The sequence below is a fragment of the Salvelinus fontinalis genome, chromosome 8 (genome assembly GCF_029448725.1).
Source record: "Salvelinus fontinalis isolate EN_2023a chromosome 8, ASM2944872v1, whole genome shotgun sequence".
Classification (NCBI taxonomy): domain Eukaryota; kingdom Metazoa; phylum Chordata; class Actinopteri; order Salmoniformes; family Salmonidae; genus Salvelinus; species Salvelinus fontinalis.
The window spans coordinates 45,375,976-45,400,873 of record NC_074672.1 but is presented as its reverse complement, the minus strand read 5'-3'; the positions used below and the strand labels follow the sequence as shown (position 1 = coordinate 45,400,873).

Below are 24,898 nucleotides of genomic sequence, written 5' to 3'. Positions count from 1 at the left end.
CCTGTCTCCTCTCCTTCATTTACACTGATTGAAGTGGATTTTCTGGGAAGGCTTTCCACTAGATATTGGAATATTGCTGCGGGGACTTGCTTCCATTTAGCCACAAGAGTATTAACGAGGTCGGGCACTGATTTTGGTTGATTAGGCCTGGCTCGCAGTGGGCGTTCATAAGGTGTTTGATGGGGTTGAGGTCAGGGCTCTGTGCAGGCCAATCAATTTATTCCACACTGATCTTGACAAACCATTTCTCTATGGACCTCGCTTTGTGCACGGGGGCATTGTCATCCTGAAACAGGAAAGGGCCTTCCCAAAACTGTTGCCACAAAGTTGGAAGCACAGAATTGTCTAGAATGTCATTGTATGCTGTAGCGTTAAGATTTCCCTTCACTGGAACTAAGGGGCCTGAACCATGAAAAACAGCCCCAGTCCATTATTCCTTCTCCACCAAACTTTACAGTTAGCACTATGTATTCTCCTGGCATCTACCAAACCCAGATTTGTCAGTCGGACTGCCAAGTAACATCAATAAGGTATCATAGCATTCACCTGGTCAGTCTGTCAAAGAAAGGTATTTCCTCATTTTGTAGACACTGAGTGTATGTTTTATTTTCTTCTTCTAGGTACTGGACAAGTCAGGGCAGTGGTGGAGAGTCAGTAATGAACGTGGTGAGGAGGGTCATGTTGCCAAGAATGTTCTGGAGACTCTGGATGGAGGGGAACTCTGGGATGAGGACCAGGAGGTACGATTCCCTCCAGTCCAGACCTCCAGATGTTAAAGCATGGCTGGAGTACAAGTCCTTCTCCAAAATGTAAAACATCACATGCACTCTTTATTTTTATTTTTTTAAACCACAGACCGGCAAGAAACTGACGATAGAGGGAGCAGCAAGGTATGATGTTCTCTCCTTGGGAGGACTGCTTACATTAAAACTAGCACAAACAAACTAGTCTCAGGGAGCAGGGACATGGTACGGACTAGAACAAGTCTACAGAGCAGAGGTAGAGGAACACTATTAAATAACCTTTAATGCTGTCTACTACTATGGATGACCAGAGATGAGGAACGCTACTAAATAACCTTTAATGCTGTCTACTACTATGGATGACCAGAGATGAGGAACGCTACTAAATAACCTTTAATGTTGTCTACTATGGATGACCAGAGGTAGAGGAACACTACTAAACAACCTTTAATGTTGTCTACTATGGATGACCAGAGATGAGGAACACTATTAAATAACCTTTAATGTTGTCTCCTGCTATGGATGACCAGAGATGAGGAACGCTACTAAATAACCTTTAATGTTGTCTACTGCTATGGATGACCAGAGATGATGAACGCTACTAAATAACCTTTAATGTTGTCTCCTGCTATGGATGACCAGAGATGAGGAACGCTACTAAATAACCTTTAATGTTGTCTCCTGCTATGGATGACCAGAGATGATATGTTTATGAAGGCTTTATAAACGTCTCTGTGTTAGAACTGTTCGTAGTCTGGCCGTGCTGAACGGTGCTCTACTCCTAGGGATGACCAGAGATGAGGACGGTGTGTCCAGAGGAAGAGTGTTCCTTCAGCTGCAGGCCATTCTCCGTAGCTGTAGCATACAGGCCTAACCCTAACACACAGAAATACTGTTCAACACGGATCGAGCATAGCTATATTTATCTAAGGGTTTGGGGGTCATTTCTACTACTGACACATTCAAGATAAACAAAATGAATCATCTGTGAGGGAGATAAATGACACCCAGTCTTCTCCCCGTTGTCGTCCGCAGCTTGCCAGTGAATCCAACGGCTATGGCTGTTAGACTGAATCATCACAAATAACCAAGAGCCTACGGAGGGAGAACTATTTAACCTTGTAATTTTGTACATTCCGTAGAATGGAGTGATGACTAAGCAAAACAAATGAGTAGCCAAATAGATGTAACTACTTTGTTAATATGACTTAATACTCCCAGTCACTTGTGAGCCCATCTTGGATTGTACAGTTTATTTCAGTAATTCTGAAGATCCACATTTCAAGAATCAAGGAACAAAAATCGACAAGCTTCAAAGTGTCCTAAATGTTCACACATTGGACAATCAGATATGCAATAGTTTCCCCTTTGTACTTGAGCGTATTGTACTCTTAACATTAAAACAATATCCTTTGCATATTCGTGTAACATCAACCTGAAAATAAAAGTGATGACACGGACATTTACTGAAAACATCATTTTTATTAACTCAAGGTTCTAATTATCAATTTAAAACATTTCTGCTTTTAGTCCCCCCCCCCCCCCCCAAAAAAAGGTAAAAAACAAAAATCACAAGTCAGGACAGTAAAATGGTTTTATCCATTCAAACAGTCACTCACTCAATTCCAAAGACTGGTTGAGTATTGGCATGGAAGCAAATTTACACAGGCAGCCGGATTCTGATATGTCGCCACCAAAAATGGGATTCAATAACAGAATTGGGCTGCCTGTGTAAACCTTAAGAGTAGCTACTTCATCCAGCATACTTCATACCTACAGGTCTAAATCCTAGATGTCTTTACAGGTCCCACGACCCCCAGTGGCTGCAGAACAAACTCTCCTATATCTAAATCATATGATGGATGTTTTCCAGTCATTGGTTTCTTTACTCTTTGTTGTTGCCCCATTTGGCCATCTTGTTATTGACAGGAGTCTTTATGAAGCGGTTTGACTTCATGTAGGCTGCAATCTTCTCCAGAGCCTGTTGAGAAAGATAACAGCTTCAAGGCAGTAGAGTCAACAACAAACGTTTAAAGCGGCGGGTATCATCTTATTCTGTGTAGATATTTGTTTTTTGTTGTATCCTTCAAATTGAAGGGAACTCTTTCAGTTACAATGGACTTTAATAAAACAAATAAAGAGGTAATCACAATAATCCCCAATATACAAAATGACAATTCTGACCTCGAAGCGGTCTACAAGTTCCTGTAGGTTCTTGAAGTCGTCCAGGCACTTGGCGTCAAACATTATATGTTGATCCAAAAGTTCATACATGATGAAGTCCACAAAGGTGATCTGATTGAGGGGGAGCAACAGAGCAATTATTCATTCTCCAGAGACTGAGCGTCTTCTCTCCCGGCTGCCACCATTGGTGCGTTTACGTGTCTCACTACTAACAGTGCAGTGACTACCCAATAGAAGCGCATCATACCTTGTCCCCAGCAAACCACTTCCTGGTTCCTAGGAACTCTGAGAACTGCTTCAGTGTTCCGGGCAGTCTCTCAGTGTAGCCTGGCTTCATCTTGTCCTGAGGGAGAATACAGGCGGGGGAGTTATATTCCAGACGATCTAGGGTCACTAGGGTCACTCAGTATCAAGATGAGTCTTGGGGAATGAAAACTAGAACATAGGACGGTATTGTACTGTTATGAAATCGGGTGAGTAGCACGAGGTCCTTATAGCTGGCTGCAAACTCAGATCACATCGAAACATCAAATCCATAATCACGAGATACATAGATGGGTTGGTTGTTTCATTTTTTTTTTTTTAAAGACGCGTGACGCGTGTAAAACTACAGGGCAACAAAATGACTGGGTTGGCTTAGACTGTTGACACTTGTCTCAAATATTCATTAGCTAACAACTGGTAACGATATTTGCCACATTAGTATGGACAAGAAGTCACTCAAAACGAAACTCTCAAAGAGCCACAGTACCCCACACAGCAGTTTCTTCTCATGGTTGGTGACCATCCAGAATCACAACTCACAAACTTCTTCCCCATTGAAGCGTTGTTTGTGATGTTGTCAACTAACCCATCTATACCGTACGCAATATATTTTTTTGCTGCCACTCAGCTGCGTGTAACATCCGTTTTTAATAGTTTACTCGCCATCTCTCCCCTTGAGGCTGCGTCCCACACCAAGCCCCGCCCCCGCCACCCCATGCAGCTCAATTCCTCCTCCCCACGGTTAAATTCACGAGAAGTTAGCATGATGGTCTGTTAGGTCAAATGCAGACAACCGATTGTTCCAAACAACAAGGATGCTACTTTCCACTGCCTCTTAATTTTAAAACGGTTATATTTCTGATTCCAACATTCACACAAGTGTTTTAAACTACAGGTAACTGCCAAAATAAAGGAAACACCTGAGTAAATGTGCGATACAAAGTATATTGAAAGCAGGTGCTTCCACACAGGTGTGGTTTCGGAGGAAGAAATTAACATCCCATCATGCTTAGGGTCATGTATAAAAATACTGTGCAGGGCATTAGTTCGGCTACCATGGCTATTCCCCCGTAGGATGACAACAACCCCCATCCACAGGGCACTGAATGGTTTGATGAGCATGAAAACGATGTAAACCATATGGTCGTCTCAGTCACCAGATCAACCTTGTGGTGGCCCAACGCCCTGTTAACACACTGCTGGGGTTTCCATTATTTTGGTAGTCACATGTATGTCGCAAGTCAAATAGAAAATTGCAATATTTGGTCCAATTTCTTTTTTTTTTTAATCACAACTAAAAGTTTTACCCATATCGTGCAGCCCTTGACAATGTTAACCACCGTTAAGACTATATATAAAAATAATCTAATATTTCGATAGCTCCATTTCAAGCTACCTGTGGAGTGAGTTTATGGTACCTTCTTAAAGTGATGCTCCAGCGTATTTGTATCACTTCAAAAGTTGTGCTCACGAACCCAAAACGGGTCCCTGAAATTTGTGTACTATGTCATCCATTCCGTATGATATGTTACATCCTACAAAAAAATGAACATTTCTTACAATGTTACAAATTTGTAAGTGCTTAAGATCCCAGACTGCATCTAACTCTGTTACATTGGCAGTGTCAGTATTTGGTACTTATAGATAGGACCAGTATAAAGGTTGACACACCTACTCATTCAAGGGTTTGTATTTATTTTTTACTATTTTCTACATTGTAGAATAGTGAAGACAACAAAACTATGAAATGACACATATGGAATCATGTTGTAACCAAAAAGTGTTATATCAAAATATATTTTGCAAAGCTGTAAAGGCACTCTTGGAAGTCTCTCAACCAGCTTCACCCCATCACACCTCCATGCTTCACGGTGGGAACCACACATGCGAAGAGCCGTTCATCTACTCGGCGTCTCACAAAGACAAGGCGGTTGGAACCAACGTTCTCAAATTTGGACTCATCAGGCCTGAGGACAGTCTCCTCTGAACAGTTGATGTTGAGATGTGTCTGTTATCTGAACTCTGGTAGCATTTAGTTGGGCTGCAATTTCTGAGGCTTGTAACTCTACTGACCTTATCCTTTCCTGTGACGGTCCGCACGAGAGCCAGTTTCATCATAGTGCTTGGTTTTTGCAACTGCACTTGAAGAAACTGTCCAAGTTCTTAATTTTCCAGAATGACTGACCTTCATGTCTTAAAGTAATGAGGGACTGTCATTTCTCTTTGCTTATTTGAGCTGTTCTTGCCATAATATGGACTTGGTATTTTACTAAAAATAGTGCCATCTTCTGTATACCACCCTACCTTGTCACAACAACTGATTGGCTCAAACGCATTGAGGAAAGAAATCCCACAAATTAACTAACAAGGCACACCTGTTCATTTAAATGCATTCCAGGTGACTACCTCATGAAGCTGGTTGAGAGAATGCCAAGAGTGTGCAAAGCTGTAATTTGTTTAACACTGTTTTGGTTACTACATGATTACATGTTTTATTTCATAGTTTTGATGTCTTCACTATTATTCTACAATATAGAAAATAGTAAAAAATAAAAACCCTTGAATGAGTAGGTGTCCAAACTTTTGACTGGTACTATATAAAAAAATAAAAAAAGGAAGTGGTCAGTGCAAACTAAACGTTCATAATGATGAAAAGTTTTATATAAAAAGTGAGGTGAAATAAGTCTTGAGTGATAGGTCAATGTCCAAGGCTGTGACTTACAAAGTCTATTGGTCTCCAATTATCAAGTGAGTCTTCGGAATGATATTCAAGAAGCCAGTCAAAGTGTAAGGTTGTCACTTACAAAGTCTGTGTAGCACATAATCACAAAGCCGTTCCGGAAGTCCATCGCCTGATTCTCCAGAGTGTCCACACGAACTTTCTCGTCTTCGCTCTCCCCACCTACAAATCACACAAGACAATAGAACATTTATATTCTCAACTAAAAACTTACAGAATAGAGATATGGCAACTCCATGTTCTAGTCATAGCCTAGCTGTGTGTGTGTGTGTGTGTGTGTGTGTGTGTGTGTGTAATACTGTGTTGTGGCACTGGAGCAATAAGGTCTCCCTGAATGGCCTGATTGCAGTATATCAGACAGTACACAGGTTGTGCTTGCGTGCGATGTATCTCATGATGGCATTGCTCTGGACAATCTTTCTGTCTCCGTCCTCCAGATACGGCAGCTAGGGGAAAACACGGCAACAGTCACAGGTGGTATGGTAGCAGCGGTGTGTGTGTGTGTATTCAGCATATTACATGTAGGCTACTTACGTTGGGGAAGTCCATGCCCAGTTTGTGCTTCTCATCAAACCAGCAACTTTTGTCATAGTTTGGAGCTACAGGAGACAGTTAGACAAAGTTAGAACTGGAATGTTCTTAACTTGATATTCTTCCCTTTAGGAATTCAACAAATTAAATGTTACCTTCTCCGCAGGTGTAGAACTTGTCCTCATATTTAGTGTCAGTGTACTCCAGGAGCAGACGAATGGGCTGAGCAAGCTATTCAGAAAGAATATATATATATGGCACATATCAAACTTCTCTGCCAGAGGTCCTCATATCATGGATGAGACAGTGTGAATAAACTATGAAAATGTAAATAGCAGGCGTGTGTGTGAGCTAAATCTAAAGTATTTCATGTTGACAAGCTGATATACTGACACGTGGCGATTACGTTTGAACAAATTTAAGTTATATTTAAAAAAAAATTTTTTTTAAAAATCCTCAGGCATGCAGGTTGAGAATTTTTTAACAGAGAACACGTGTTGCAAGTCGGCAATTCATAGTTACATAAACACACATTTCTATTCGAGTCTTTGAACATGTAACACAATAGAAATGTCTCGATTCACACAATTAGACATGTGCACTGCATGAGAATAATTGTATCCAACTAATACGAACAGCTTGAAATCACGCCAAATATAACGTTCCCATAACCTAGCACGACAGGCACACCAATGAATGGAAAAACGCTGTTCATACCAACTGTGCAACTGCGTGCAGAAAAACAAAGAATGATATTATTCCTTACCCCGCGAATATCCCAGTAAGCCAATTTCATTGCCATGTTGTACCTTTTCACGAACAAAGTAGAAGCACAGAATACAGCACGTAGTATATTGTGAAGAACGATGTTAAAATGAGGTCTCGCAGACGCCTATCGAGACTTTATATACGGGAGCCTTCACTGTCTGGAATGAGAAAGGTTACTACTGTTCTGCCAGCAGCACAAACTACGACGTCACTTTCGGATGGTAATATTAACCTTCAAAAATAAAAGCCCGCATTTAAAAAAAACAAAAAACAAATGTATATAAGCTAACAACAATGAAAAAATACAATGTCGACACTGGTATGTTGAGAATATTGTTCTGTAGAGAGGAAATACACAGCAGGGTGTCTCCCAAGCAAATAGGAGGGCCTGCTGCTGGCTTTTGTATCCCATGTACAGTCTATTACAGTATATTTGTTAAAGGAATTTTAATTCCTGTTTATCAACATTTAAGTCATTTAGCATTTATTATGGATCCCCATTAGTTCCTGCCAAGGCAGCACCAAGACAGTTTTGTGATGTTGACATGACGCCAATACACGACATCTGCCCGGTACAGTTGAAACCAGGATTCATCCGTGAAGAGAAAAATGGAAATAAATAAAAAAATTGAAAAATGTTGAATAACAAGAAAACAGGAACTGAGGAATGTATTCATATTTTAGTCATTAAACACAAAAATCCCGTAACAATATTGCATCCGTTTCTCTGGAGGGGGTGCAAAACGAAGTGCTGCTGGATATGTACAACACAGTCCCCCTCTAAACATATTTGGTTAGTAGAGACCCTACTGAGTCTTTGCCACCCCACTTTTGCTGAGACAGGTAGAAAGAACAGTTCTCTCTTGTAAAGGGTTGCGTCAATCAAATATGGTATCAGGATCAAATGTGATTCAGAGTCACCGAATTTACTTTAAGTATCTTTATTTAACACAAGTGGTAAATGGTAAATGCAATTTTCGTATATACGGGCTCAGTGTATCACCACGCAGGGTAAAGCAGAGAACTGACTGAAATAGTACAGACATCTTCTTTTATACTGTGACAGAGGTAGTTCCAACTTTAGAGTTGGCCTGTCACAGTAGAGGCTCAGCGTGGTTTAAACTTGCTAGCCTATTGGTGGTGCCCAGGCTGGTCCCAGCCTCACAGCACTCAGGATTCAGATGTCCAGAATGGTGTTTGTGAAGATTGAGCTGAGTTTTCGGTTTCTACACATTCCTCAGTTCCTGTTTTCTTGTTATTCAGCATTTTTCCATCTTGTCTCAACCTTGTGGTTTGCACAGTCGACACCCTAGATTAACAACAGCTTTTCTGCAGTCACGCTATGTTTTGTGATTAACATGTCCTACTTCTATAAGGCATATATTTAAGTTCAAAAGAGAACAAAACCATCCTTCACACTCTACAAGCCAATAACCATCCCAAATGTATTGCATTTCAGTAAACGGAGTGGGTGGAGGAAGGACTCACCAGTACTCTGTATTAAACGATGCTATGCTACCAGCATAATATTCTGCTGCTAGGAGAACGTTAATGGAAATGTTCATGTAGGCTGCCGCCCGATGTACTCATTTACATTTACATTTAAGTCATTTAGCAGACGCTCTTATCCAGAGAGACTTATACTCTTAAGGAGCCTACCGTTACTCCTTAAGGTTCAACGACCTTGTATGTTATTTTCAGAGGTAGACTGGCTCTGGCAGCCAAACCAGCTAAATACTCCATCTAAACGCGAATCGATTCTCAATTGTGATATGATTCTAGAAACATAAAGCCCTTTACTTTCATATCACATCAAATTAATAAATATACACTTCCTGCCCACTGTTTTAACCTGCTGCATCACAGTTGTAGAAGACAGTGTGTTTTTTCAGTGACATCACATTTCTGACGGCCTTCTTCCATTCCACACAGTCGTTCCCTCTGTCTTCCGTCTGTCTTCCAGAAACACTCACTGGTAACACTGAGATACGGCCGTGTGGGAACACTAACCCAAACCCTATGAAGGTGTGTACCAATTGAAAATGTTTTCTCGCTGATATCAAAGATAAGGTTCTTATGCTGCAGGTTAATGTTCAGACCGAGCACCGGGGTTCTAAACAAAACTCCCTCGTACAGAGGACACCTTCGTCCAATGACTCTTATGAGTGATGGAATGGAATGTAGAGATGATCAAGGACTACATATAAACTACCTGTGTGATGTAATGGAATGTAGAGATGATCAAGGACTACATATAAACTACCTGTGTGATGTAATGGAATGCAGAGATGATCAAGGACTACATGTAAACTACCTGTTGCAGTTGTATTTCTACATGTCTAAAGTCTATTAGTTGGGACAAAATTTGTCTTTTAAAAAAATGTATTCACGTAAATGACTAATTGCTGTCCTCAGAACACCTGGCTGTCTTGTTTCACATACAGAATGCGAGTACACCTGCTGCTGGAAATAATCTAGGCAAAATCTATTAATTTAAAAAAGCTAATTTGAGAGTAATCCTAGAAATAGAGAGAGAGTGTAGAATTTGGTCAACAAAAAAATGCAATTGCTAATTTGCTACGTGAGGCTTATTTGATGGAATAGAAGTTTCGAAATGAATCACACACTTCAACAACTGCAATGAATTCCTGCGTTTTAGAGAAATTTATTTACGAGATAAACAAACAAACAAACACCAACTATAAATCAACAGCAAATATTGAACCAAGTCAGACGGCTTTTCAGTCCACAGTTATTGGGAAAGTAAATGCAAATACCAGTCATCCATACAGTCTGAGGTGTGACGTTAGTTTACCTTGGGCACGCAAGTCGAAAAAGAGACCATCATGAAGCCACTGTACGTCACTACTGGTGATACAAAACTATGATGAGTGTGTTCACCCTTCATTTTGGGACATAAGTCTTATGGAAACACAGACAAATCTATCAGGAATATTATTGATTGTAAAAACAGATATGAAACGTGATGCAGTATCTCCATCTAGTAGATGATTCCAAACTTGGAGCTTTATTTTGTATTGTAGGCTATGCAGGACACTGATCCGAGGTCAGATAGAGAGTTCACAGAGTGACATCGTACGCAATGAAATTACATGATAAGATAGGATACAGTCACTATAATAAAAGTCAGGATGAATCTGAGACAAAAGATAAGTTGAGCAGCAGCTCCAGTAAAAGGTATTTATGCCACCCAGATGTAAAACTAGCCTGAAATCCAGAACCTGCTTTGTGCTAACATTCCACTCATTTGTACACGTTGTTTGATATGACAAGAAGTGGCAACGAGTGGAATGTTAGCACAAACAGACTGGAATTCACCAGGCTAGTATAAAACCATAAAGGCGTAAGAAATATTGCCAGAAATATGTAGTTTTTTTTAAAAATACTGGCAGACATTTTTTACATTCTAAATAATATGTAGCCTATATTCACTCGCAAATAAATAAATTCAGAAATGATATCACAGTGACAAGGAAAGGATGGACAGTAAGAAGGATGAAATCAAAGATACAATGGAAAGTCACAATATCAGATAGCGCAAAAAACAATCTTAATCAAAAACATGTCATTTTGACAGACAGGAATAGGTTTGTTCTCTAATATTGCATTGCCCAGATCTCTTCCATGTCTCTCCCACACAGTTATTTCTATCGACCCATATCTGCCACTAAAGTCTCTGCAAAGATTTTCCTTAAAATTAAAAAAATATTTTCTACTCTGTCCTGGCAATGGGTTTGAATATGGAGAGATTTGCAGAGATACAGTATGAAGTGAATGATATGGTCTCTTGCAACACTCTTGGTTCCTCAAGAGGTCTGTCCTCTTCCCTCTCCTCTTCCCTGCTCCTCCTACTTCTCCCACTCTTCCCTGCTCTTCCTCCTCCCTGCTCTTCCCTGCTCCTCCTCCCTCCTCTTCCCTGCTCTTCCTCCTCCCTGCTCTTCCCTGCTCTTCCTCCTCCCTGCTCTTCCCTGCTCCTCCTCCCTCCTCTTCCCTGCTCTTCCTCCTCCCCACTCTTCCCTGCTCCTCCTCCTCCTCCCACTCTTCCCTGCTCTTCCTCCTCCCTGCTCTTCCCTGCTCCTCCTCCCTCCTCTTCCCTGCTCTTCCTCCTCCCCACTCTTCCCTGCTCTTCCTCCTCCCTGCTCTTCCCTGCTCCTCCTCCCTCCTCTTCCCTGCTCTTCCTCCTCCCCACTCTTCCCTGCTCCTCCTCCTCCTCCCACTCTTCCCTGCTCTTCCTCCTCCCCACTCTTCCCTGCTCTTCCTCCTCCCTGCTCTTCCCTGCTCCTCCTCCCTCCTCTTCCCTGCTCTTCCTCCTCCCTGCTCTTCCCTGCTCCTCCTCCCTCCTCTTCCCTGCTCTTCCTCCTCCCTGCTCTTCCCTGCTCCTCCTCCCTCCTCTTCCCTGCTCTTCCTCCTCCCTGCTCTTCCCTGCTCCTCCTCCCTCCTCTTCCCTGCTCTTCCTCCTCCCTCCTCTTCCCTGCTCCTCCTCCTCCCTCCTCTTCCATGCTCCTTCTCCCAGGGCCATAACCAGGGTTTAAGCTCTAGAGAGGTCGGAAAGGGACCCCCCCCCCCCCCAGGAAATAAAACCCTTTGCCTTGATGGCTGCTTTGCACACACTTGGCGTTCCCTCAACCAGCTTCACCCGGAATGCTTTTCCAAAAGTCTTGAAGGAGTTCCCACATATGCTGAGCACTTGTTTGCTGCTTTTCTTTCCAGGTCATTTGATGCAGCACTCCGTTACTCTCCTTCTTGGTAGAAGCTGGTTGAGAGAATGCCAAGAGTGTGCAAAGCTGTTATCAAGGCAAAGTGTGGCTACTTTGAAGAATCTCAAATATAAAATAGATTTTGATTTGTTTAAACACTTTTTTGGTTGCTACATGATTCCATATGTGTTATTTCATAGTTTTGATGTCTTCACTATTATTCTACAATGTAGAAAATAGTAAAAAATAAAGAAAAACCCTTGAATGAGTAGGTGTGTCTAAACTTTTGACTGGTACTGTAAATATAATATACTGTAAATATACTGTAAATATAATATACTGTAAATATACTGTATATATAATATACAGTAAATGTACTGTAAATATAATATACTGTAAATATACTGTAAATATAATATACAGTAAATGTACTGTAAATATAATATACTGTAAATATACTGTAAATATAATATACAGTAAATGTACTGTAAATATAATATACTGTAAATATACTGTAAATATAATATACAGTAAATGTACTGTAAATATAATATACTGTAAATATACTGTATATATTTTTTTAGTTGAAAAAAAAATGACCTATGTCCGGACGTCCGTGTCCTCATTTGTAGTTACGGCCCTGCCTCCTTCTTCCTGTTACTCTTCCTCCTTACTCTTCCTCCTCCTCCCTACACCTGTCCCATATGCAGGTTGCCCTCCTCCTCCTTGTTAATCCTCCTTCCTCTTCCTCCTTCCTCGTTTCTCCCCATAGACAGGCTCCATACACAGACTCCCCTCCTCTCTGTCCCTCCTTTTCTCCCCCTAGACAGGCCCCATGTTTGTTTGTCAATTAGGGTGTGCAGGGTGAATACGTGGTCGGTCGTACGGTAATTTGATAAAAGCCAATTTGACATTTGCTCAGTACGTTGTTTTCACTGAGGAAATGAACTAGTCTTTTTTTTTCTTCTCAAGGTTGCTGTTGACACATATTCCACGGTAGTTATTGGGGTCAAATTTGTCTCCACTTTTGTGGATTGGGGTGATTAGTCCTTGATTCCAAATATTGGGGAAGATGCCAGAGCCAAGTATGAGCCCATACATAGACTCACCTCCTCTCTGTCCCTCCTCTCTCCCCCTAGATAGGCCTCATAGACAGACCTCCCTTCTCTCTGTCCCTCCTCTCTCCCCCTAGACAGGCCCCATGGACAGACCGCCCTCCTCTCTTACCATAGACAGGCCCCATGGACAGCCCTCCCTCCTCTCTGTCCCTCCTCTCTCCCCCTAGACAGGCCCCATAGACTCCCCTCCTCTCTCCCCCTAGACAGGCCCCATGGACAGCCCTCCCTCCTCTCTGTCCCTCCTCTCTCCCCCTAGACAGGCCCCATAGACTCCCCTCCTCTCTCCCCCTAGACAGGCCCCATGGACAGACCGCCCTCCTCTCTGTCCCTCCTCTTTCCCCCTAGACAGGCCCCATATACTCCCCTCCTCTCTCCCCCGAGACAGGCCCCATGGACAGCCCTCCCTCCTCTTGGTCCCTCCTCTCTCCTCCTAGACAGGCCCCAAAGACACACCTCCCTCCTCTCTGTCCCTCCGCTCTCCCCCTAGACAGGCCCCATACACAAAGTTCCTTCCTCTTCTGTGATGGCCTCCAGCTCGTCTGTGCGGATGGCCTGGGTGATGAGGTTGAGTTCTTCACACATGGTCTCGTAACGGTACGCCACACGGATGTCGGGGACGTTGGTGCGTCGGATGTCGTTGCCCTCCTGCCCCTCCTTGATGTAGTGAGGGCCCAGCCAGTAACTCTTCACCTGAGGACAGAAAGTGGATTGAGGAAAAGTATCAGGTGATAAACGAGGTTTCCTCCAAACAGATCACGTATGACCGTGGGAAATAGTAGTGTGTGTGTTAGAGATACATTGATTGGTTGAATGCATTACGAAGATCTATTGATCTGAACAGACCTAAGCAAAGTCTGTCAATCTCAAACATGCACATAGCCTTAGGAACAAGCTAACAGTAGGAACAGGCTAACAGTAGGAACAAGCTAACAGTAGTAAGAGGCTAACAGTAGGAACAGGCTAACAGTAGGAACAGGCTAACAGTAGGAACAGGCTAACAGTAGAAGCAGGCTAACAGTAGGAATAAGATAACAGTAGGAACAGGCTAACAGTAGGAACAGGCTAACAGTAGGAACAGGCTAACAGTAGGAACAGGCTAACAGTAGGAACAGGCTAACAGTAGGAACAGGCTAACAGTAGGAACAGGCTAACAGTTCGAAGCAGGCTAACAGTAGGAACAAGATAACAGTAGGAACAGGCTAACGGTAGTAACAGGCTAACAGTAGGAACAGGCTAACAGTAGTAACAGGCTAACAGTAGAAACAGGCTAACAGTAGTAACAGGCTAACAGTAGTAACAGGCTAACAGTAGGAACAGGCTAACGGTAGTAACAGGCTAACGGTAGGAAAAGGCTAACAGTAGGAAAAAGCTAACAGTAGGAACAGGCTAACAGTAGGAACAGGCTAACAGTAGGAACAGGCTAACAGTAGGAACAGGCTAACAGTAGTAACAGGCTAACGGTAGGAACAGTCTAACAGTAGGAACAGGCTAACAGTAGGAACAGGCTAACAGTAGGAACAGGCAAGCAGTAGGTAGATAATGTAGTAGGGAATAGATTCTCAAGTAAATAATGTAGAAACGTGATAATCCGGTGGTTAATGATAAGGCAGTAGTACCTTATGGGAGAAACCGCTCATCAGAACACTGTTCCTGGCCAGCTCACACATGTCACAGGAGCTGAGCTTCCACACCTGAGCAGCGATGCTGTACTCCTCCATCAGGGGCTCCTGGAACGGGACAGCATAGAGTAACAGTAATTTGTCATATGTTCCATCCTGATAATGACATTCAGCCTGAGGAAGGCCCAGAACACCCAGCTCTTGGAGTCAGGGATAGGAGGGCCCCAGCAGGGAGGGCCCCAGTAGGGAGGGCCCCAGCAGGGAGGACCCCAAGCATGGAATCATGGCTATGTACAGTCTGTTCACTTTCACATACTTATTCATTTACTTTATTTATTCTCTCTTAGAACATGGTCTAGTCTCCACATTTACTTATCTACCTATCAGAACATGGTCTAGTCTCCACAGTTACTTATCTACCTATAGGAACATGGTCTATTCTCCACAGTTACTTATCTACCCATCAGAACATGGTCTAGTCTCCACAGTTACTTATCCACCTATCAGAACATGGTCTAGTCTCCACAGTTACTTATCTACCTATCAGAACATGGTCTATTCTCCACAGTTACTTATCTACCCATCAGAACATGGTCTAGTCTCCACAGTTACTTATCCACCTATCAGAACATGGTCTAGTCTCCACAGTTACTTATCCACCTATCAGAACATGGTCTAGTCTCCACAGTTACTTATCTACCTATCAGAACATGGTCTAGTCTCCACAGTTACTTATCTACCCATCAGAACATGGTCTAGTCTCCACAGTTACTTATCTACCCATCAGAACATGGTCTAGTCTCCACAGCTACTTATCTACCCATCAGAACATGGTCTTGTCTCCACAGCTACTTATCTACCTATCAGAACATGATCTATTCGCAAATACTGATGATGCTCCTTTCCAATAAATATTGCGGTTCTTATTCTGATGACATGGTCATCGATGCTTTATTGCCATTTGACAAATACAAATATTCTCTCTCTTGTCCATAATAATGTCATCATGTAGACCAGCCTACCCTCCCTGTATCTGAGAGCTGTTGGCTAGAGCGTGAGCACCAAGACCAGTGTAGGAACGTTTGTTATTTGTCACACCCTGGCTTTAGTTATCTTTGTTTTCATTATTATTTTAGGTAGGTCAGGGTGTGACATGGGGAAGTTTGTGTGTTTTTGTTATGTCTAGGGTGTTGTATGGTTTAGGGGATTAAGTCGCTCTGGATAAGAGCCTCTGCTAAATGACTCAAATGTAAATGTAAATGTAAGTAGAGTAGATGGGTTAGTGTTTAGTATAGATGTCTAGGAAAGTCTATGGTTGCCTGAATTGGTTCTCAATCAGAGACAGCTGGTTATTGTTGTCTCTGATTGGGAGCCATATTTAAGGCAGCCATGGGCTTTAGCTGTTTTGTGGGTAATTGTCTATGTGTAGTGTTTGTGTCAGCACTATCTGTATTTATAGCTTCACGGTCGTCAGTTTTGTTATTTTGTTAGTTCGTGTATAGTTGTTCGTTTCTTGTTTGTTTTCTCTCTTCTTAAAAATAAAGAAGATGTATTTTGCACACGCTGCGCCTTGGTCCAATCTCTCACAGCAAGACGATCGTGACATTATTTAACACAACCGTTGTTGTTTTATTGTGACAAAACAAAATCAGTAGAGATGAAAATGCGATGGAAACATATTGAACGTATATTTTTATTCGGGTAAATGAAAACCGAAGAGAAAAAGTACATTGTGTGAACTACGTTATTACTGAATTGTCAGTTTGGTGGAAACTGCTGGTGGGAAAATGCACATATTTTCTCAATGTAGATTTTTATAATATTTTTATGAAATTTTGTTGCCAATTGGATGGAAAGATGTCTAGCTAGTGACCAAGGCACCATAGACATATAATATAGTATATATTCACATACCAGTATTCATAGTGTTTATTTATATACGTCGTTGGGGTTCACCAACCTTAGTGAAGTGGAACTGTAGAGGGTCGTCCGTGGACAGTGACACCATGAGTCCTCTGGACAGATACTCAGGCAGTGGGTTACGGTGGTAGCTGAGGAACAGGCTGTTGTTGCTCAGAGGAGACATGGCGATGCCGATCTGAGCCAGGTAGTACAGGTACTGCAGCACAGGGGCCTGAAGGAGACAAGGGGAAGACATGGTGATTCACTATGTGTTCTTGTTGTGGGGCCGTTGTCCCTTTGGACTGGAAAACATTGTCGATAGAACAGAACAACCGTTTGATTTGGAACGTTTACAGTAGCCGCCATGTTTGAAAGGCACCAGATGTTCACAAGCTCGTACTGTAGTTGACTGAGGCCTTGTCCCCATTGTAGTGGTGGGAAATAGAGAGATTGTGGAGGCTGACAAGTGTGTGTGTGTGCGTGTGAGTGTGTGTGTGTGTCTCTCTGTGTGTGTGTGTGCATGTGAGTGTGTGTGTCTCTGTGTGTGAGTGTGCTCGTGTGAGTGTGTGTGTCTCTGTGTGTGTGTGTCTATGTGTGTGTGTGTGCGTGTGAGTGTGTGTGTCTCTGTGTGTGAGTGTGCTCGTGTGAGTGTGTGTGTCTCTGTGTGTGTGTGTGTGTATCTCTGTGTGTGAGTGTGTGTGTGTGTGTGTGAGTGTCTCTGTGTGTGAGTGTGTGTCTATGTGTGTGTGTGTGCGTGTGAGTGTGTGTGTCTCTGTGTGTGAGTGTGCTCGTGTGAGTGTGTGTGTCTCTGTGTGTGTGTGTGTGTGTGTGTATCTCTGTGTGTGAGTGTGTGTGTCTCTGTGTGTGTGTGTGTGTGTGTGCGTGTGAGTGTCTCTGTGTGTGAGTGTGTGTGTCTCTGTGTGTGTGTGTGTGTGTGAGTGTGAGTGTCTCTGTGTGTGAGTGTGTGTGTCTCTGTGTGTGAGTGTGTGTGTGTGTGTGTGTGTGTGTGTGTGTGTGTGTGAGTGTCTCTGTGTGTGTGTGTGTGTGTCTATGTGTGTGTGTGTGCGTGTGAGTGTGTGTGTGTGTGTGTGTGTGTATCTCTGTGTGTGAGTGTGTGTGTCTCTGTGTGTGTGTGTGTGTGAGTGTGTGCGTGTGAGTGTCTCTGTGTGTGAGTGTGTGTGTGTCTCTGTGTGTGTGTGTGTGTGTGTGTGCGTGTGAGTGTCTCTGTGTGTGTGAGTGTGTGTGTCTCTGTGTGTGTGTGTGTGTGTGTGTATCTCTGTGTGTGTGTGTGTGTGCGTGTGATTGTCTCTGTGTGTGTGCATGTGAGTGTCTGTGTGTGTGAGTGTGTGAGTGTCTCTGTGTGTGAGTGTGAGTGTCTCTGTGTGTGTGTGCATGTGAGTGTCTCTGTGTGTGAGTGTGAGTGTCTCTGTGTGTGTGTGCATGTGAGTGTCTCTGTGTGTGAGTGTGTGTGTATCTCTGTGTGTGTGTGTGTGCATGTGAGTGTCTCTGTCTGTGAGTGTGTGTGTATCTCTGTGTGTGTGTGTGTGTGTGTCTCTGTGTGCTCGTGTGATCGTGTGATTAAAAGGAGCAGCAGTACCTTCCTAAGCAGTAGTCCGTGGGAGATGTTTTCTGACAGCATGAAACCTGACACCAGGTGATGGATAGGCCCCGCCTCCCCACAGTGAGGACGCAGCACCAGGGTGTTGAAACCTCTCTGCCTAGGACACACATAGATATATGGTTCATAGATATATGGTTCAACCCTGTTCCTGGAGAGATACCCTCCTGTCGGTTCACACCAGGGCTCTCCAACCCTGTTTCTGGAGAGCTACCCTCCTGTAGGTTTACAGCAGGGCTCACCAACCCTGTTCCTGGAGAGCTACCCTCCTGTAGGTTCACACCAGGGCTCTCCAACCCTGTTCCTGGAGAGCTACCCTCCTGTAGGTTCACACCAGGGCTCTCCAACCCTGTTCCTGGAGAGCTACCCTCCTGTAGGTTTACAGCAGGGCTCTCCAACCCTGTTCCTGGAGAGCTACCCTCCTGTAGGTTCACACCAGGGCTCTCCAACCCTGTTCCTGGAGAGCTACCCTCCTGTAGGTTTACACCAGGGCTCTCCAAACCTGTTCCTGGAGAGCTATCCTCCTGTAGGTTTACAGCAGGGCTCTCCAACCCTGTTCCTGGAGAGCTACCATCCTGTAGGTTTACAGCAGGGCTCACCAACCCTGTTCCTGGAGAGCTATCCTCCTGTAGGTTTACAGCAGGGCTCACCAACCCTGTTCCTGGAGAGCTACACTCCTGTAGGTTCACACCAGGGCTCTCCAACCCTGTTCCTGGAGAGCTACCATCCTGTAGGCTTACAACAGGGCTCTTGTCAGGATTTACCTAGGGGTCATGATTGGGGGCTGTACAGATGTTTGGTGTATTAGAATAATTTATTATGCTTATGTTATATTAATAGAAGGGGAGGGGTTATAAGACCCCTCCCTCCTTACATTTATAGGGTCATAGACTACAGATTAACAATACAAATTCATTGTAGAGGTTTAGTATTCCACAATTGTGTTTAGTTCTCTATTTCATTAGGAAGAGGCCCCTCTGAGTAATGTGTGACTGTGAAGAAGGAGCTCTGCAGGGGAGTGGAGGAGATAAGACTAGTCAAACATTCCACAATAAATCAGCTTTGGGGAGTGGACGTTTACTGCTAAGTTTAAGATAACACTAAAAGCCATTGTTTATATAGGGTTTTGGTCTCAGGAGTAAAAAGGTACTGACTAGTCAGTGACATCACTAAGGCGGGACTTCGGTTTAATAAAACAACTTGAGACCTTTTTGTTTGATGCAGAACTTACTCAGAAACGTGCGTGCCATGTTCCTGTTTGTCAACTTCTGTCTGCGATTGCATTAAGAAAGGTTTTTGAATGATTTAATTAAAGATATTGTCATAATGCTAATTTCGCCAATGAACCAATGATTGACAAAGATGGACGTAAGGAACGAACTCTAATACTCTCCAACCCTGTTCCTGGAGAGCGACCCTCCTGTAGGTTTACACCAGGGCTCTCCAAACCTGTTCCTGGAGAGCTACCCTCATGTAGGGTCACACCAGGGCTCTCCAACCCTGTTCCTGGAGAGCCTCCCTCCTGTAGGTTTACAGCAGGGCTCACCAACCCTGTTCCTGGAGAGCTATCCTCCTGTAGGTTTACACCAGGGCTCTCCAAACCTGCTCCTGGAGAGCTATCTTCCTGTAGGTTTACAGCAGGGCTCTCCAACCCTGTTCCTGGAGAGCTATCCTCCTGTAGGTTCACACCAGGGCTCTCCAACCCTGTTCCTGTAGGTTAACACCAGGGCTCTCCAACCCTGTTCTTGGAGAGCTATCCTCCTGTAGGTTTTCACTACAACCCCAGTTTTAACTAACCTGATTCAGCTTATCAACCAGCTAATTATTAGAATCAGGTGTGCTAGATGAAGGTTGGAGTGAAAACCTCCAGGAACACGTTTAGACTCAACCTCCAGCAACAGGGTTGGAATGAAAACCTCCAGCAACAGGGTTGGAATGAAAACCTCCAGCAACAGGGTTAGAATGAAAACCTCTAGTAACAGGATTGGAATGAAAACCTCCAGTAACAGGATTGGAATGAAAACCTCCAGTAACAGGGTTGGAATGAAAACCTCCAGCAACAGGGTTGGAATGAAAACCTCCAGCAACAGGGTTAGAATGAAAACCTCCAGCAACAGGATTGGAATGAAAACCTCCAGCAACAGGGTTGGAATGAAAACCTCCAGCAACAGGATTGGAATGAAAACCTCCAGCAACAGGATTGGAATGAAAACCTCCAGCAACAGGGTTGGAATGAAAACCTCCAGCAACAAGGTTGGAATGAAAACCTCCAGCAACAGGGTTAGAATGAAAACCTCCAGCAACAGGATTGGAGAGAAAACCTCCAGCAACAGGGTTGGAATGAAAACCTCCAGCAACAGGATTGGAATGAAAACCTCCAGCAACAGGGTTGGAAAGTCCTAGCTACCGTTCCCACACATAGCCAGCTGTTTACAGTGATAATGCTAGAATCAGTGTAAATGGTACAGTGCTGCATTGTCATGTAGGCCCATACCTGCGCAGGTGGTTGAGCACGGTCATGTTAGCGTACATATAGTACAGGTAGTAGGCATAAGGAGGGTTGTCTTCTTCAGTCCAGTTGACTGGCAGAGGACTCTCCATGTTGAAGCAGTGTTGCTCTGGTTTAGACTCATCGTCCACACTGTCGAAGCCCACCACCTGAACACACACACACACACACACACACACACACACACACACACACGCACGCACGCACGCACACGCACACGCACACGCACACGCACACGCACACGCACACACACACACACACACACACACACACACACACACACACACACACACACACACACACACACACCATCGTCATCGTAATCATCATTGTCGACGTTATCATCTTCATGATCAGTGGTCGTGTTTGAGAGCGTCAGTTTAGGTCAGTCGCTGACGACAGACTGAGTTGACTGACTGATTTAACAACGTATTGTGATGTGTAGATCCGTCAGAATTGATGTTCTCAAACACGGCCAGCGTCTCCGAGAGGTTTTCTGTCAGATTGCCCTCGGTGGAGTCGGGAAAACAAAACCGGACGTTGGGGTTTTCAAGGGGAAATGAAATGAGAGCCTGTGACGTCACTTCCTCTTTTGGACGTTAACAAGGCGGGGCACTCCATCTTAACTCCTCCTCCACGTTAACTGGATTGGTTGAACAGTGCAGAAGAGAACCTCCCCCACACACAGTGTGTTTTTCCTTCTCCTCCGTCAGGACAAGAAAGATAACGCTGCCCCAGGCATTATCTTTGAAAACCTGCTACGTTAGCTTACTGCTAGACATAAGCCATAATAAACTGATCCAAAAAACACACAATTTTCTCTGAACCCACTAAAACCAATGGTTGTTTACTCACGTGTTGTAGGAAGAGGTGCAGCTCACTGTGATTGGCGGGGTCGATGGTGACCTCAAACAGAGGCATGAAGATGTTCTCCAGCATCTCCTGGAAGTTAGACAGCTGCTTCTTGGTGTGGTACACGTCACTGTGGAGAGAGATAGAGAGCATGCAGGTCTGGTCACCTTTTCTTCCCTTGAATTGTATCGGGTGGGTTTTCAGGTCAAATGACAGAATCATGGTTCAGCAACAATAATGAGGTATTTTCACAGTAATTAAATGTTCTCTGGCAGCTGGCTTGACTATTTACATTTAAGTCATTTAGCAGACGCTCTTATCCAGAGCGACTTGAAAGTTCATACATATTCATCCTGGTGCCCCCATGGGAATTGAACCCTGGTCCCCCCATGGGAATTGAACCCACAACCCTGGCGTTGCAAGCGCCATGCTCTACCAACTGAGCCACACGGGACCACGACTATAGCTGTGTGGAAGGACTGAAGCACTTTAACCTCTGTCTATTTCAAACATGATAATATGTTGCTTCATTCAGAACAATGTGGAACAAGTGGGAACACCAGACAATTGTTGTTGAATGGATGAAAGTAGTAGTAACAGAGATGGTATATAACGTGGTGAGAGGCTTTTGGTGGTACTCACAAGAGTCGTGGCACCTGCAACAGCCAGCGTACGTTGTTAGAGTAGACTTGGTGTTTGACGGCCCACTGGGCCAGCTTGTCCCATTCGTCCCTCTGGCGACCGTAGATGGACAGACGCAGCTCCACGTTCTGGTATTTACTCTCCTCCAGGTCAGCCATCACCTCCTGACGGGGTGCAGAGGCATACAATAGTCAGCAGGGGGCGCTAAAAACTAGTATAGGACATTACTACAACATTACTACTAAAATACAACATATAATACAGCATTATTACAATACAACATACAATACAGCAATACTACAATACAACATACAATATAACATTACTACAATACAGCATTACTACAATACAGCATTACTACAATACAGCATTATTACAATACAACATTATTACAATACAACATACAATACAGCATGACTACAATACAGCATACAATACAGCATTACTACAATACAGCATTACTACAATACAGCATTACTACAAAACAGCATTACTACAATACAACATTACTACAATACAGCATGACTACAATACAGCATACAATACAGCATTACTACAATACAGCATTACTACAAAACAGCGTTACTACAATACAGCATTAATACAATACAGCATTACTACAAAACAACATTACTACCATACAAAATACAATACAGCATTACTACAATACAACATTACTACAATATAGCATTACTACAATACAGCATTACTACAAAACAACATTACTACAATACAGCATTACTACAATACAGCATTACTACAATACAGCATTACTACAATACAGCATACAATACAGCATTACTACAATACAGCATTACTACAAAACAGCGTTACTACAATACAGCATTAATACAATACAGCATTACTACAAAACAACATTACTACCATACAAAATACAATACAGCATTACTACAATACAACATTACTACAAAATAGCATTACTACAATACAGCATTACTACAAAACAACATTACTACAATACAGCATTACTACAATACAGCATACAATACAGCATTACTACAATACAGCATTACTACAAAACATCATTACTACAATACAGCATTACTACAATACAGCATTACTACAAAACAACATTACTACCATACAAAACAGCAATACTACAATACAGCATACAATACAGCATTACTACAATACAGCATTACTACAAAACATCATTACTACAATACAGCATTACTACAATACACCATTACTACAATACAGCATTACTACAATACAGCATTACTACAAAACATCATTACTACAATACAGCGTTACTACAATACAGCATGACTACCATACAAAATACAATACAGCATTACTACAATACAGCATTACTACAATACAGTATTACTACAATACAGCATTACTACATTGTAGCATTACTACAAAACAACATACAATACAGCATTACTACAATACAACATTACTACAATATAGCATTACTACAATACAACATACAATATAGCATTACTACAATATAGCATTACTACAATACAACATTACTACAAAACAGCATTACTACAATACAACATTACTACAATACAGCATTACTACAATACAGCATTATTACAATACAACATACAATACAGCAATACTACAATACAACATACAATATAACATTACTACAATACAGCATTACTACAATACAGCATTATTACAATACAACATACAATACAGCATGACTACAATACACCATTACTACAAAACATCATTACTACAATACAGCGTTACTACAATACAGCATTAATACAATACAGCATTACTACAAAACAACATTACTACCATACAAAATACAATACAGCATTACTACAAAACAGCATGACTACAATACACCATGAATACAATACAGCATTACTACAAAACAGCATTACTACCATACAAAATACAATACAGCATTACTACAATACAGCATTACTACAATACAGTATTACTACAATACAGCATTACTACAATGTAGCATTACTACAAAACAACATACAATACAGCATTACTACAATACAACATTACTACAATATAGCATTACTACAATACAACATACAATATAGCATTACTACAATATAGCATTACTACAATACAACATTACTACAAAACAGCATTACTACAATACAACATTACTACAATACAGTATTACTACAATACAGCATTACTACAATGTAGCATTACTACAAAACAGCATTACTACAATACAACATTACTACAATACAGTATTACTACAATACAGCATTACTACAATACAACATTACTACAATACAGTATTACTACAATACAGCATTACTACAATACAACATTACTACAAAACAGCATTACTACAATACAGCATTACTACAATACAGCATTACTACAATACAGTATTACTACAATACAGCATTACTACAATACAGCATTATTACAATACAACATACAATACAGCATTACTACAATACAACATTACTACAATATAGCATTACTACAATACAACATACAATATAGCATTACTACAATATAGCATTAATACAATATAACATTACTACAAAACAGCATTACTACAATACAGCATTACTACAATACAACATACAATACAACATTACTACAATACAACATTACTACAATATAGATTTACTACAATACAACATACAATACAGCATTACTACAATACAGCATTACTACAATACAGCATTACTACAATACACCATTACTACAATACACCATTA

The 24,898-nt window shown here is 42.3% G+C and overlaps 2 protein-coding genes across 3 annotated transcripts in view; both read right to left on the bottom strand.

Annotated features, from left to right (window-relative positions):
• Positions 1-1,981: 1,981 nt before the first annotated feature.
• LOC129861327 (glutathione S-transferase Mu 3-like) lies at positions 1,982-7,426 on the bottom strand. Its single transcript, XM_055932658.1, has 8 exons — positions 7,229-7,426; positions 6,618-6,693; positions 6,466-6,530; positions 6,296-6,377; positions 5,996-6,093; positions 3,175-3,270; positions 2,928-3,038; positions 1,982-2,724 (listed from the first exon to the last, which is right to left on the bottom strand). Exons 1-8 carry the CDS (start codon positions 7,262-7,264, stop codon positions 2,629-2,631), a joined length of 660 nt encoding a protein of 219 aa, XP_055788633.1. The 5' UTR covers positions 7,265-7,426; the 3' UTR covers positions 1,982-2,628.
• Positions 7,427-9,871: 2,445 nt separating this feature from the next.
• LOC129861325 (AMP deaminase 2-like) overlaps positions 9,872-24,898 on the bottom strand; it is a 69,943-nt gene continuing 54,916 nt past the window's right edge. For both annotated transcript variants that reach the window (XM_055932656.1, XM_055932657.1), the window contains 7 exons: positions 22,209-22,372; positions 21,570-21,696; positions 20,700-20,863; positions 18,185-18,305; positions 16,646-16,819; positions 14,683-14,793; positions 9,872-13,756 (listed from right to left, as the gene is read on the bottom strand). In XM_055932656.1, coding sequence (XP_055788631.1) covers positions 13,550-13,756; positions 14,683-14,793; positions 16,646-16,819; positions 18,185-18,305; positions 20,700-20,863; positions 21,570-21,696; positions 22,209-22,372 — 1,068 coding nt within the window. In that variant the 3' untranslated portion in view covers positions 9,872-13,549. The remainder of the gene's footprint in view (positions 13,757-14,682; positions 14,794-16,645; positions 16,820-18,184; positions 18,306-20,699; positions 20,864-21,569; positions 21,697-22,208; positions 22,373-24,898) is intronic.

Bases quoted from the DNA above. Each gene is read 5' to 3' on its own strand.
- LOC129861327 (XM_055932658.1), bottom strand. From the start codon at position 7,264: ATGGCAATGAAATTGGCTTACTGGGATATTCGCGGG. The intron at 6,694-7,228 runs GTAAGGAATAAT...CTTTCTGAATAG, and splicing joins CTTACTGGGATATTCGCGGG to CTTGCTCAGCCCATTCGTCT. The intron at 2,725-2,927 runs GTCAGAATTGTC...CTTTCTCAACAG, and splicing joins AACTTGTAGACCGCTTCGAG to GCTCTGGAGAAGATTGCAGC.